This window comes from Cyprinodon variegatus, unplaced genomic scaffold (assembly GCF_000732505.1).
Source record: "Cyprinodon variegatus isolate N-32 unplaced genomic scaffold, C_variegatus-1.0 Scaffold202, whole genome shotgun sequence".
NCBI classification, from domain to species: Eukaryota; Metazoa; Chordata; class Actinopteri; order Cyprinodontiformes; family Cyprinodontidae; genus Cyprinodon; species Cyprinodon variegatus.
The window spans coordinates 1,011,430-1,027,394 of record NW_015150655.1 but is presented as its reverse complement, the minus strand read 5'-3'; the positions used below and the strand labels follow the sequence as shown (position 1 = coordinate 1,027,394).

Genomic DNA, 15,965 nt, shown 5'->3' with positions numbered 1-15,965 from the left:
ATTGCAATGATGAACAAAAGGGAATATTTTGTATGAATGATGCAATAGCTTCTACTAGATTGGGCTTTATGCATAAGTGTCCAAAATTAAAGGCATAAATATATATATATAGGCATAAATATATATATATATATATATATATATATATATATATATATTCTGTAAACAGAGGTAAAAATGATATATGTTCTTAATACAATTCATAATGCTAAATATTATTTATGGAGCCCTTTACATAGGTAGCCGATCTCTAAGTACTACGAACAAAAGTAAAAGATAAAATGAGTAAAATACCATAAGTTAGATATATTAGAGAGATTAATCATAAAATGTGAGAAAACTGATGCAAATACCTAAAACATACCAGTGTTAAGTGCTCTGTTGAATTTAAGGAGAAATAAAACATCCTTTGTAAGGAGTATCACCTCCCTACCCCATGTCTCTTTGTTGCCATCATTCATTTATTCATTATCCGCGGCCTGGTCACGGAGGCAGCAGTCTAAGCAGACATGCCTAGACTTTCCAATCCACACATCTCCTCCAGCTGCTCTGGGGGGACCCTGAGGCGACGCCAGGCCAGCTCAGAGACCTAGTCCCTCCAGCGTGTCCTGGGCCTTTCATGAGGCCTCCTCCAAATAGGACATTCCTGGAACACCTCCCGAGGGAGGCGACCAGGAGGCATCTGGAACAGATGCCCGAGCCACCTCAGCTGGCTCCTCCCAGCTAACTGAGCTCCTTTTCCGATCTTGAAGAGTGTGCCCGGCCACCCTGCAAATGAAACTAATTTTGGCCGCTAGCATTCGCGATCTTGTCCTTTTGTTCTTTACCGAGATCTCATGATCACAGGTGAGGATGGGAATGTAGTTTTGTAAACGACCAGTAAATCGAGAGTTTTGCCCCCCTGACTCAGTTTCCTCTTCACCACGACCGTCGGATACAGTGACCACATCATCGCCAATTCTGCACCCATCTATCGATCTCACTCTCCAACCATCCCTCACTTGTAAACAAGACCCCAATATACTTGAACTCCTCCGCTTGAGGCAGGGACTCTCCACTGTTGTTTTTTCTAAAAGTTCAAAGTTGTTTACATGTTCCTAGAGTACCACCCTCCGACATTGTTACAATACCACCTTTGTGGCATCAATAACGGCAGAGATTATTGCGTCAGTTTTGCACTGGACTTTCAGAAGTACTAAAAAAAGACAAAAGCTGCAGTTGAGTTTCTGATTTGAAAAATTGCTTTGAATCTGGTCAACATTTATATTAGCATGTCCACCACCCATGAATTTGCGTGGTTTGGTCATTAGAATACATTAGGTACACACGCAAAAATTGGTTTGCACATCAAAATCACTTTGCACCTTGTTTGAAGATCTGCTGTGCCCTACCCAACATGTTTTCACTTTTTTCAGACACAAAAACTTCTGAAGATTAGGAGATTAATGTTTACCTTTTTAGTCTCTTTTTCAGGGAGCAATCTCATTTCATTAGTTAAATAGTAATAAAATATTTATTTTGCATGTAAGTATCTTTATTTATTTTGAGTATTACACTATTGACACATCCAATGACTATGTGGTGTGGCTCTACTAACTGAGGTTTTATTTAAGTAAACAAAAAAAGGTTAACAAATAACAGGATTTCTTTGCAGATGTTGTCCCTGCTATCATTAAAACAAATCAGGTGTTTTTCATTTAATTGTTTTTTTCTTTTCTTGTACATAGCTCCCATTGAATCAAGTCCTGTATTGCCATGTTGCGCAGTAGAAATAGTTTTTCCCGCAGAGATTGTGTAATTCTGTCTTTCATCATTAGTTTTTTTGATTACCTTTTGAACTCTTGTCCCAACAATTTTCCAATTTGCCATCATGAAGATTTTGAAAGTTGTAAACAAGTTTTAAGCTGGAGCATCCCTTCATTAAACATCTGACAGAGCATAGCCTATTTCATCACGCCCCCAAAATGGAAAACATATGGGAAATCTTTATAGCTCTCTCCCACAGCAGTGCACCCACTTCATAATCTGCAGCCATCATTCAGGGAAAAAAGAAAAAAAAAAAGTTGTGCCCAGATAATGTCCAAAAAAGCAGCAAAAAATCAGCCTATGGCTGCAAGAACAAAATGTTTTTCTTGCAGCCATGAGAAAGAGAGGAAATGTCTATGTTCATTACAGAGTATGTTTTAGCCTTAACAAGATGTGCAGGAAGAGCACTAACCAGAAGAGGCTCATAGTAATTCAAGAGGAAGATCTGTTGACAGGACACTTTGCTATTCACTCCACAAATCTAGTATTTATGAAGAAAGGCATTGCTGAAACAATGCCATTATTTTTTAAATGCTGAGCCATACTTGAAGAAAACCTAATAGAGCCAGGGAAGACCTGAGAAAAGGCAGGAAAGATATGACCCTGAGAAATGGAAGGGTTCAAACCAAAACAAACATTATCCATGTGTTGCAGTGACCTCGTCAAGCTGTAATTCAGTTAAGACTGGAGCACGTAATGTCCATGGAAACTCATTAAAGGAGTGGTGCTCTTGTGGTTACACAATGGGGCTTGTGTTCTTGAAGGACTGCAACTTCCCTGATTTGAATCCCTCTGATTCCTACCCTGAGCAGACCACAAAACCCAGAATGCTGCAATGCACTAGAGCAGCCCGCCGGTCTCTAAGGGATGGGTTAAATGCAGAGATAAAATGTCAGTTAATGTACAAAGTTGCAGTGACATTTCAAAATGTTTCTCATATTATTAAAATGGCCAGAAATGCCAATCTTGAGATGAAAGTACTGCAAAAGACCAGGTCGCAGTGGCAGCAGTATCAATAGAGGTGCCTAAACGACTCTCTTTGGAGATACCTCTTCCAGCTCCTCTAGGCAAAGGTGTTGCAGGGCAAGCTGAGAAACCCAGTCCCAGCCTTCCTCCAGTGGGACATGCCTGGCACAACTTGTAAGGGAGGCGTCTAGGGACATTCAGCAAAGAGGCACTACCTCAGCTGACTCCTCTCAATGTGGAAGAGAAGCAGCTCTACCCCTAACCCCTCCCAAATAGCAAAGCTCCTCACCCTAACTTTATGGGAGTGCACCCTGAGGAGGAAGCTCATTTAGTTTTTTTTGCATCTCATTCTTTGGTTCAGGATCCAGATTTTATGCCCATAGGTGAGGGTAGACCAGTAATTCGAAGATCTTTACCTTTTGGCTCAGGTCACCAAAACGGACCAGAACAGCCTCTGCATTGCAGCAGTAGCATCACCGATCCATCCATCACTGTCCTGCTCCATTCTCTCCTCATACATGAACAAGACCCAAGATACTTAAACTCCTCCACTAGAGGCAGGAACTTCGCTCTAACCTAAAAGTGGTCAAACCACCCTTTTTCCAGTAGAGAACCATGGACTCCGACTTGGAGGACTCGGACTCATCCTTATCCTGGTTGCTTTGCACTTGGCTGAGAATCGTCCAAGTGTTTGCCTTTACTCTTGGCATAGGGGGCCAGCAGAACTACGTCATTCACAAAAGTAAAGACTAAACATCCTCTTACCTAAACCAAAACCCCATCCGTACCTTGGCTTTACTTAGAAAGCTTGTTCATAAACGTTATGAACAGGACCTGTGACAGAGGGGAGCCCTGCCAGAGTCCAACATGTCCCAACATCCAGAAAAACTTTATGCAGGCAATGCTGACCAGACTCCTGCTCCTTTTAGCTGTTATTGTAGTGTTAAACATGATTAAAACCCCACTATGAATTTACTTCCACTTCACTAGTTAGCATCACTTTATGCTGATCATTGAGATTAATTTTAGAGTAGTTTTAATTCAACAGAATTAACCTCTCCAAAGAACTGTCACCAGGACATATGGATGTTGTATTAGAGATTTATGTTTAATGTCAAAACGACGCCTGTTATCGTATGTTGTTTGTGCTCTGATCGAGTCTTTTGTTTTGATGCTGCAAATATAAACTCTAATGTGCCATAAAACTGTTTTATGTTCTTTGCCATGTGTGTTTTTTTTTTTTAATCTAAACATTAAGATTCATACATGGAATAAGCTCTTCACAATTTCAGCTAAATGTCTCATGAATTTTTCATCAAGCCTCATGAGGCTCAGTAACCTCTGTTGTTTTCTGCTAATAGCCTTATTTGGGGCAGCATTTCCAGTTGAATGAATGGTTTATTGACTTAATATTGAGGCTGTTAGAGGCTGGGTGTGTTTAATTAAACAAGCGATATCAAGGATTTGTATAGATTTTTTTAAATTTCTAAATCCAAAATCATAGGTTTCCTTTTTCAGCTGCCTACCAGCCAGAACTCATGTGAAGTTCCCCAGAGTGGAACAAGGAGATGCCTGTGGAATTGCCATAATGCAGCTCTCTGTGAATGAAGCAGGCCAAGGAAAGCTCCGCTCCTCCTTTCTCAGTCTGGGGAAGCTATGGCTCCAACAGCAGCCCCCTCTGTTTCTTCACATGGGTGCCTCGACACGTCATCACCGCTCGTTTATGCACAAAAGAGACCAAGCCACCAGCGCAGACGGAACACTCATGCCTATTGATGCTGCAGCCAAAGCTGAAGTAGAGACACAAACAGGTCCTGAAGGAGGCTGTTTGCCCTGGCTGTTAAGGCTTGTGATGAATCAGATTTCAGTGAAAAATTAGTTGTTAACTCAAAACCTATCCATGCACCAAATGTCTTCAAAACCATGTGACTGGGACAGTTAGAACAATGTAAAACCTGTTTAAATATTGTGGAGGTTTGTATAGACTTTGTCTAGCTTAGATTTTCACTGATGAACTGAATGCTCGGACATGACCAATAACCAATGTCACTTCACACAATTCATGACTACTTGGAGTATTTCAGTATTAAAGAAAACAACAGTGCCATTAAGGAGCCGCTGTAAGCAAAGGTACAACTGCCACTTTAGTAAGATTGCTGGCTCCATAATATTTTTGAATAAATGCATATTTATACCAGTTTAAAATAAACCGAACAAAAATACAATCTTGGGCGGAGTTAAAAAGTTCTACCTCAGGTATTGACCAAAGCACTGGGAAAATAGAGTCTAAAGAGATTTCTGTTTTTTTTATTTTCAAAATTTACCAAAACTATACCCAAAGGGAAAATGGTACTTTGCTATTGTATTGAGGATACTCTACCTGTTTCAAAGGTCTCCATGTTCATAGCTAACTTGCATTGTTTTTGTGCTGTTCTAGGACCCAGCAGCATCGTCCACTTTAGAGGCAGCATCTGACCCTAAAGGAGAGAATGTGGCCATGAACTACAAGCCCTCCCCACTGCAGGTCCAGATAGGTATTGTCACTCACTGACTCCCTCAAATCATCTGATGAAATTACTCTGCACTTAATATCACAGGGTCATAAATAAGTAGCTGCAGTGAATGGATGGCACTTAACAAACCAATGAGTTATGTGCCAAAGAATAGTAATGGACCAGCACAGCATCCAGGGTTGCATTACTGCTCAAAGCAGGATCAGCAGAAGTGAAGAGAGCATTAGAGTCAGGTGATATTTGTTGGATAATATTAGTTAATCTTTTTTGCAGAGGTGTAACAGTGTTTCTGACACTGAAATGGCATTTATAAAGAATTGAGCAGCCATCAGAAATGGGCTCGAATGTATTTTTTATTGCCTTGTTATAAGTGCAAGGAAAAAGGGGCTATCTCTTTAAAGCAGACCACGCCAAACTAATGTCAAACAGCTTGTACTGTTGTTCCCCAAATGGCTTGCAGAAAGCCTCAAATGGGATTTCCTATGGTTTTCCTTAAACAAAGGTTTCATTCCTGCCATTTCTTTTTAAAAGCAAACAGTTTTAATGTCAACAGATCCTCCCTGTGATCTAGGGATCTCGGCAGCTCCTCCAGAGTTACCACGGTCCTCTTTGCAGATTTTAAAAATCCATCCTTCACGTGCCCGACCTGTCAGTTTACATGGACTGCATTATCTTTGTAGATGACCAGTGCTTTGTCTAAGAATAGGAAAGCTGGATTTATGCTGGGATCAAATTACAGACAGGATTACCCACCTTGTTGGTGCTTTTGAAGGTAACTAATTCCATGTCACATTGTTTCTCTTTCACTTTGGTCTTTCACAATAAAATCAGCGTAAAATACATTTTTTTTAATTTTAATATAAGATAATATAGAAAAATCCAAATGGTATGAATACTCTTCCAAGGCATTGTATATATACAGATACACTAATAAAATGTATGTTCAGGTTTAGAAATCTAAAAAAAAAAAAGCTTCAGCTTTACTTCTACAGCACTGTTAGATGTTGGTTCTTTACTTAAACTTTAAAAATCAAGATGATTTAATGCAATACAAGAGTTATTGGAGTTACAACAGTAACTTTAAATCATTTAGGTTATGCGTCATATGACTGTAAGGTAACTATGGTCTATTGGATAAATTAAAAATTATTTTAAAGCAGCCTCAATTTAAAGCTTAAATTACCTGCGACCCTTTATCTCAGACTCCACATTTAGATGTAAGCACAATTAACCACAAACTATAAAATTCTAGAAAGTGCGTCGAGCTGAGCTGGTTTATTTACAGATAAATTCACATCCTTTGTTGCCCAGAGAAACAGAGAGACCTTGCCAGGAAGGCGTCAGTGAAGAACGGCACTGTGGGAAGTCCTGTCAATCAGCAACCCAAGAAGAACGCCAGGACAAGGTAGGAACTTCCTCCTGCTTATTGTTCTGCTCTAACTTTCACCAGTTTATTCATATGCTGAGCAGTGGGTGCAAAATACTGCAACCAACTGAAATGCAAATCACTGACAACAGTGCATCCTGCTTCGTAGGCATTAGCTGCTTCTAGTAAGCCATTAGATTGACAGCCATCTTAGATTTAGTCTCAGTTTTCATCTTCAGGATGAAAACTATTATTAGTTTTAGTCACATTTTAGTCATTACTGTATGTGATAGTTATAGTCCAGTTTTAGTCGATTAAAACTCAAAAAGGTTTTAGTCAGTTTTATGTTGCACTTTATAAAACAGCTAACCTTTTTAATTTCTAATAACAACCAGATTCTTTCACAGACTGACAGCTCTTGCCTAGATAATACAGTTGCTGGAGATACAATGATGCCATGCAGTTCATCATTGCATTTGGGCAGAAACTTTATTTTATAGAATTCAAATAAACTTTTTTTTTTATCAATTAATGCCCTACTTTCGACAGATGTGTCGCACAAAATTTGTGAAAATAGTAGGTCTAGTTCAACACACCATATTGGTTAAAATAGCAGACATACTTCCTGATATAATATAATTTATGCATTACACACATATCAATAAAATCTTCATCACTCTAAAAAAGCAAAGAACAAAAAATGTTTCTTTCTACTCTGGCAATTTCGGCTTTATTTCTAAGAATTTGGCCCTTGGTTGCCGCTGTTCAGGTGTCAAAGCAGATTTATTCATAGGAAAACCTACATAATTGCCTTGTAATGTCATGGTAATCCAGACTTAAAATTTCAAGAATATGTGAACAAAGATGTTGAAATATTCCAAGGAAACAGAGAAAATGTTTTAATGACAATACAAGGAAACATTTACATCATATTTGAATCGTAGAAGCAATAACTTTGAGAGAGAAATATTTAACACTCTATGTACAGTTTCATCTGGGTCTTAATAAAAAAATAAACGGTATGCAATGAAGTATTTGTTTTAGATATAATTTAGGGATTCCTACTGGTAGAAAATAAAGGTTTTGCATCATTTTGCACTTGATGAAAGAAAAACTTGGTTGTTAGACAAAGGGATTTTTTACACTTAGCAGAGGATGGTCAGCCACATATAGTTAAGTAACGAGGGCAGGAAGAGCCATACTCCTGAGAGCAAACCATCAGTGTGGAGCGTGGAGCACAGACTCTGGGCTAGCCGCATGAAAAGACGCATTTCTGCACGAGCTTAGCTGGAATCGCAGTTTGTCAGAGAGTTCAGCCTGCAGTACCGGACCATTCCAGGTTATTTTCTCCCCTGCCGCTGCTGCCATGATCCATCTGTGGTCATTCAGAATGTGAACCGCTCCAGACCAGGTGGGCGGCATGACCAAACAAAACGCAGCAGCACGGCTGATACTGCTTAGCAGATTACAGCACGATGATGCATTTTAAACGTCTGACAGACAACCTGCTAACGTTTTTATCCAGTCCCGTCAACGAAAACTCACACCCATGACTCCTTGTGTTCTCGTCATCAAAGATCCAAGTTTAGCTCATCAGTTCTGATTATCGTCATGGAAAAAGGAGTGTGGACGAAATCATTTCATCATCGTTGATGAAAACAGCACTACAACCAATGCAATCAGGACCCTGCAAGGCTTTGAAAAAGAAAAGCCATGTATTGTGAGAATGATGAAGGAGGCAAACCCACCAAGCATAACCCCAGCACATCCTGCGGGCTTGACAAGTGGCTCATGTACTTAATCCTTCTCTCTTGGGGATTAGTGGGGAAATAAGAAATGCTGCCCAATGGTCTGAACCAAGAATGTCTGACTCTGAATGATAATTTTGCACTTTCTGCAGCCTGAATGCTACCAATTAATATTAGGAAAACATAATCTCATACACAAATAGAGCTGCTTTCTTTTAGTTCTGTGACGTTGTAATTCTTTACAGAGCTCACAGTGGTTTCTCTGTGTTTTCAAATCTTGGCTTCTGATGAAGGACATTGCTCTGCTCTTTTCAAGGTTGGTGGTGCCAAACAAAGGTTACTCCTCTTTAGACCAGAGCCCGGATGAGAAGCCGCTGGTTGCACTGGACACTGACAGGTAAACTCTCTACATTATCCTACACAGCCAGACAAATCACGTTATAATGTATTGGTTGATACCTCAAAGGAGACACCAGCGAGTTGTTGCAGATATCTCTCTTTGTTTGTGTATTAATCCATGGAGCAGCTTAACAGCGAGCTTAATACATATGATCCTAAAAGTAGTGGGCTAGCCTTCTCTCAGAGCAGCTGTGTGAGGGTTTGGATGCTAAAAGCAGCTCAATAAGCGCTCTTTCTTCTCCCCTTGTACCATTAGATCTGTGTTTTTGCCAGATAAGTCCAATCATTTGTGGACCCTCACTCACAACTCAACCCACTTTATTACCATTTTACAAATACATGCGTAGACATATTTGTTGTTAATGGAGAAAAAAAAAAGACCAATTCGGACGTACTCTGACAAAAGCAGCTTCAGCGGCTTTGTTTTTCCTTTATTTTTGCATTTCTCTATCTTTTAGGATTGTTCCCTCATTTTATATCTGCATGTTGAGCTGATGTTTTACATTTAATTGTTTCTTTCTGGTATTATTTTGCTTCTATCTCTAAATTGGGATCTATTTGCCTCACCAAAATGTGTTTGCCTCAGAAAAACACAAAGAAATGACCAGTTTACCGGAATCTGAAGATTGTCACTTTGATTTATAGTAATTGATTATAAGCTGGTGGCAAAATATCAGTCTTTTCCAGTCAGTGAAGACATCATATGTAAACACTACCAAGTTACTGAAACTACTCCAATTACCCCCTCAGAGTCTCACGTAAATGGTACTAGTTGATTTTCAGAAGTACAGGCAGAGAAAGAGACTATATTCTCTGAGACACGTTTTTAATTCAGGCTTTTGAGGACAGAGAGCGGGATTTTAAGAGGATAACAAGAAGGGTGGTTGGTCTGTTTCATTTTTTTTTTAACACTCAATTTAATTTTGCATTAAAATAATCTGAAATTGAAAATCCGAGCAGCCTTTAGGAAATACCTGATTTTAGGTAAGGATCTATGTTGCATAACAGGAGTGCTAAAGTACAGGCTAAGAAAATGACAATCCTGCAACTTTTAGACAGATCCCTTTCCAATACTGCTAAAGAAAAAGAAAGGCTTATGCATAGTTGAAGGCATTTAGCAAGCATGCCAAAGTTCTCATCCACACATTTCACTACAGTGGCTCGTTTTGCTGAATATTGTCAAAGAGAGCTGAAATTTGGCCCCTTTTCTGAATGTAAACAGCACAACGGCTGCAGAAACTTTGTTTTTAAACATATTTACTCGTTTATTTGAGCATTAATGTTGAAGCTCATCTTTCTGAGGACCTCAAGTTAGCGCTATGAAAATGTGCTATTTTGACAGAGTTGCGCTTTTCCCACCAATGAAACTGATGGTTTGATGGTCAGTTTTTTTTCTAACCTCTTACAGATTATCTCTATTTGTCACTATAAAAAATAGTGACAAAACCTGCAGCCCTAGATTGCAGAAATGTATTCTGATGCATAGTATTCACACTTCTAAAATGGAAGTGTGCCATGTGGCATATTGGTGGGCAACAATGCAGCACTGGGCAACTACGTTCCTCATGGCTTCCTGATGGAAAACTTGCTCATAAGTTTGCAAAAAAACATACATAAAAAAACAAAAAACTATCTACATCTGCTGTTAGGATTGATTTGTAAAATTAATAAAAATGTTGAAATGTGGGAACAGAAAAATGTGGCAGACAAACTGCCTCCAATATCTTATGAACCAGGTAATTATTTAGTGAACAACGCTGAGACACAGTAGAGGGGCGTCCCAGTCTGAAATCAAAGGATACCTATAATCAGTGTTTTAACAGCTTTGTAAAAGATGCCAGGACTTTCATGTGAATAAGGAAGCTCTGGTGACTGGCAGAGGAAGTAATTACAACAACATGCTCCTCATAACCTGCAGAGACGGACGACATTACCAACACTAACGACCAGGACTGGCTGCCGTTCATCACTCCATTCTTCCGTTTCTGGTCCTTCCTGTTGTCTGATTGTCAGAGATGCAGTGAAAACTGCCATTTGCTGAACCATCTGCATTTTTTTTGTTGTACTCCACCTTTTTTTAAGTGATTGTCTGCCATCATGCCGGTTAGTGAGTAAAATCGCATATGTGACATCTCAGGGGAACTCAGTAACAGGTGTAACAGAGTCATGTTGTTTGTCATTCATAATACACATACAGATCTCGACTTTTGATGTCCACTCCAAATCATCAAGTATTTTCTAAATCAAGTTTGTCATTAGGAGCCTGGTCGATGTTTTCAGATGTTGCTTCAACCTTTTTATACAAGGTGTTCTTTCCTCATGATGATATTTTTTTGTACTTATTTCCGATTTTTTTTCTGTTTAACTAAACAAAGATCGTTACGGACTTAAGGGCTGGTTATACTCCCACAGCAGTGTGTCGTTTGTTTTATGCCCAGTGTGAAGCGTGGTCTGGGCTATGTTATTCCACGCCACAACGCAAGAGGGACAATCACAATCTAGCTGTGAGGAAGTGGAAAAACGCGAGAGGCAAGTTCGTGCGACAACTGAGGGACATGAGGGGGAAAAAGAGCGGGGATCCAGGTGGAAAAAAGGGTCCCAGCGTTCTTGCGCACCTCGCTCTTCTAGCTGGTCCATCTTCATGAGTCGTTTTCCACAATGGCGGTCATACAAACAAAACAAGCTGGTAAGGTACCAAACAGGAAATACGCATAGAGAAGAGCGAATGTAGATTTGACCAATCAGATGCCTCCTGTCTGCGGTCACCTACAATTTCGGAGAGGTGCAGCAGTCTGCGGCAGGGGCGGGGCATATCTTCGTTTACTGCGACACACACACAGACGACCTGCTTTCTGAGTATAAATCAGCCTTAACTTTTCAATTTTAGCTACATCGTTCTACAGGACATGCTTCCAAAATTTTGTTTTGTGCACTGTTAAAATCTCATCTAGTTTCATTATGTGTTCCCAAAGTAATGCCTTCTTCCTTGCTGAATGGCTGTTCAGTGCATGTAGCACTGGAACTCCCTTAAATATCCACAATGATCACCCGTTTATCAGCTGTATACACCATCTTAACAACATATTTTGTATTTATTCTGGACTTGAACATAATCTTGCACCAAAATGTGTAAATCACTGGGAAAGAAAACCCCTCTACTTTTCCACTCATGCTGCTTGAGGCACCTTCACCCAAGGATGGAACAGGCTTGTCGAGGTGAACAGCCCTCCGCCCCAAACTTTGGGCTCTTTTAATTCATTTATTTCTGCACCAACTCAAATGTGTGCATCTGCATTGTTATCTGATGCGTCTGCAATTTCTAGTTGCTTCTGTTGTTATGAAGCTGTGAGGTCAACAGGAACCTTTTTCTGGTCTACCTACTGCTGCAGTAACCGTGACAGTGATTGAAAGATCATTAACAGATTTGCGGTTGTAAGAAGCATCAAATGTTTATTTCTGGAGTTTATTTTTACTCTCCTAAGAACACCACCTTAGTAGAAAAATACTATTTTTGTCATGTAATAATTCCTCTTAAGGTATCTTTATTTGTCTTTAGTCTAACTCCAGGTGTTTCCTGTCTTTCAGTGACGATGACTTCGACATGTCCAGATACTCTTCATCAGGATACTCCTCAGCCGAGGTGAGATGTCTGAGGGACCAGGTATTTATACAAATATTATTTTGTTTCACAGAGCCTTCTGGCAAAACCACAACCATCGCCATGTGATCACCTTCTTCCTCCTCTGTCACACCAGGTCGATGTGCGCTTATTCACTCAACCGTCTCTACTTGTCCATGGTTGTCATCCCTTTAAATCATTCATTTGTTTCCTTCACGTAGCACATATTCTGGTTTTAGCCTTTAGTTTCCACTCATCACCGTGATTGTTTGACCCAATGTCACTGCTTTTATTCCACGTAATTTGCTACATTAATTTGCCTTAGATAGGAAATATCTATTGATTGAACATAAATCCAGAGATCAGAAAGTGGTAGGTTGAAGCAGAACCTGTTTCTCTTGCATAGAAAAACACAAAAAAACTGTTTTTGTCTCTTAGAAATTAAAAGATTCAACTTTTTGTTGACTTATTCACATGAAAAGTAGGGTGAAGGCGCATACATACCTTTAATTTGTTTCAGCTTATCAACAAAGAAAGTCTGAATGGCAATAAAAAGTAAAAATTGTAAAATATATACGGTATATATTTTTTTTAGAATTAAACTATTTGAGCATCATAAAAATGAGGTGGTTGGTATTAGTGAACAAAATTTGTAGAATTTCCTTTTATTTTGCAGTATAATTTTTTTTTCTATTTTGTGTGTATTTTCTTAGATATGTGGTAGGTATATTACAATATACATGATAAGCTTATGTTTAGTCTCAAGGCAGCAAATGTTCACAACGCACAGAAAAGACATTACTCACATTGCTAAAGTGATGAAAATAGAAATGAAATGGGAGCATAATATTATTATGCTCAGCCATTAGGAGGCTTTCTAATCAGAAAAGCTTTTGGTCAATTTAAATGTTGTGTAAACTTCGCCATTGCTCATTACCCCATTTCTAAATGCAATAGTATATATTTTGCTATTGTTTTTGATTGATCCTGATTTTGATTTGTTTGCTGCTTATTAAAATTTCTGTTGTAGGGTCAGCAGAGTAAGTAGTTAATAAAGTTACTAGATAGTGCATTTGATAAAACCAGCCGGTATGATTATTATTTATCTGCCATTCCTTGCAGCAAATTAACCAGGATTTGAACATCCAGCTCCTGAAGGACGGGTACCGGCTTGACGAGATACCAGACGACGAGGACCTGGATCTGATCCCCCCCAAAGCAGTCAACCCCACCTGCATGTGCTGTCAGGCTGCTTCCTCCACTGCCTGTCAGATCCAGTAGCTACCCCGCTCCTCCTTCATCCCCAGAAGTTTCTTTTTGCCAGCTGCTGAACAGAATGGCATCGAGGAGAAAATAAAGATCAACTTGAAAACAGGCAAAAGAGGATGAGAAACTGAATATGTGCAGCACCTGTGCATGTTCCTCCTATGGCAGGATCTGTGTCTTACGTCTGCAGTGTTGGTTCAGCACGGATGGATTCAACGTGTGTCAGAGACCTTACCTCGAAGAAAACAGCGCTGCTTTTGCTTCTCCGTTTGAGTTTATGCTTAGGGAGTTTTTGTTTTGCATAAACGGTTTGTGCAATGTCGCAAAAGAGGAGAAACGACCTGAATGGAGGAGAAAGTTTCAGCCAAATGACTTTTTGTCATCATTACTGTGTCAGTGGGCTGTCCAAGCACCCCACTTTGTCTCCTGGGGTATAATTTACCATCCATTATAATGGACTGTAGTTTGAACAAGGCCATTTTATTTCCAATTCCCTGAATTCTTTCAGCTGCTCTGCTTCGTCTTCCCTCTTGATATCAGCATCAGACTCCAAAACAATGTGAGTGAGTCCGGCCATGCCAGGAAAACAGTGCGAATGAAACACGACTGGTCACCCTCTTCACATCAAGCGCCAATCTGTGTTATACTGAGATTATCCTGGTTATATTTGTTTTATGTTTAGTTATAAGAAGCTAAAAAAATGCATGTTGCCTGTTAACACTGTGTCCAGATGACAGATGTGCCGATATTTATTTTTATCCTACTGACCTACAGCCAACCCCCCATACTAAAGAAAGATGCCGTACTTTGTAAAATGGAACATCGGTCATATTTAGGTTCACCTACTGCCATTTTAATACACGTAGAGGGGGAAAAAAACATAATGAGCTGCTGAGTCACTGCACATTGTGTAGTTATTCATGAAACATCAACGTTTTTATTGTAGAACCTATAAAATAAGGCAAATTAGTGAAGGTAAAGCTTAGAAATGTCTTAGTTTTGATACAAGGAATGTTCTTGAGCTGATGCCCCATAGTTATAATTAATCCTCCTGATAAAGATGTAAAAAAAAAAAAAAAAGATTGTCTATCAAATGAAATCACAACTGATCCATTTGTTTATCTCTAGAAGCTATTAAGCAGGAGCCGTGCATGAACAAATCATACTCAGTGTACAGTATGGAGAGACTACCTTCCTTCACAAGCATGCTGTTGGATGTTTGAGTACCCCGGTGGGAACCCAAGCATGCACAGAGAGATCAAAAAACTCCTACAGAAAGACTGGAAAGCGAGTATGAAAACCCAGGACTTTATGGAAGTAATGAGTCCTGTGTGTCTTAATTACTCCTCAAACAACACACAAAAAACAAGAAACCTCTAAAGTAAACAGCTGCTTCCTTTGTTTTTCTGTATTCCTGTGATCAAATTCTATCAAGGAAGTTTTCATTTGAAACTTGGCTTCATGTTTCCCCTTGAGCATAAATATGACGCAGGCCTGTTCCTACTAATCGTTCTTCAAATTGAGCAACTCAAGAAAACCTGAAATTCCACAGTGGCATTAGTGGTAAGACTAAAGATACTGGATAGAAAATTTTACATTTTTAAAGGGCAACGCTGACCGTAGAAAAAAGGTTATCTTAGAGTAACAGACAAAAAAAAATATATTTCATGACTTTTATACATATTTTAACTAGGGATGCCAATAATTGTGTAAGGTGCATTTTCTGGAAAAACGTTATACATTTAGCACTAGAAGAGCTGTGTGTTTGTCCTACATTCTCTCCTATTGGTTGTGAATCTCAATAAGCAGTCCTTCATGTCATTAAAAATGATTTTATTTGTTTGAATCTTACTGACCTCCACAGTTCTCTGTACCATCTGTCAAGGCACCCTGCAGAATTTACCCTATAGGATCCAAACATGTAGATGGAAAGTAAACTAAAGGAAGAGATTGTAGACATTGGAATCAAAGCAAATTTTTCTGTTTTTTTAAACTTCTGAAAGTTTAAAACTGTATATTCTATTGCTGTTCCAAGTTTTGTTTTTTTTTTTTGTTTTTTTTCCAGAGTTTTACACTAATTCAGAAAATCTGTGTAAAGGAAGATTGTTGGAAACAAAAGCAGAACTAAAGTCACTGACTCACTGAAAGGAGATTGTGTGTACTGTACATATCTAAACACTTTAAGTTATGGTACTGTATGTGTATAATGTAAAATAGATCAAATGTTTTTTTTTTTTATGTAACTTTTTCCTCCTGTTGATCTTAGTTTACATAAACCATGC

At 39.1% G+C, this 15,965-nt stretch overlaps 1 protein-coding gene across 2 annotated transcripts in view; it reads left to right on the top strand.

Annotated features, from left to right (window-relative positions):
* LOC107088002 (protein FAM219A-like) overlaps nucleotides 1-15,646 on the top strand; it is a 21,293-nt gene extending 5,647 nt beyond the window's left edge. Inside the window, exons 2-6 of one of the 2 annotated variants that reach the window (XM_015379896.1) lie at nucleotides 5,210-5,306; nucleotides 6,597-6,690; nucleotides 8,716-8,796; nucleotides 12,384-12,459; nucleotides 13,540-15,646. In XM_015379896.1, coding sequence (XP_015235382.1) covers nucleotides 5,210-5,306; nucleotides 6,597-6,690; nucleotides 8,716-8,796; nucleotides 12,384-12,459; nucleotides 13,540-13,698 — 507 coding nt within the window. In that variant the 3' untranslated portion in view covers nucleotides 13,699-15,646. The remainder of the gene's footprint in view (nucleotides 1-5,209; nucleotides 5,307-6,596; nucleotides 6,691-8,715; nucleotides 8,797-12,383; nucleotides 12,460-13,539) is intronic. The other variant, XM_015379897.1, reaches the window with a different exon arrangement.
* Nucleotides 15,647-15,965: the final 319 nt, after the last annotated feature.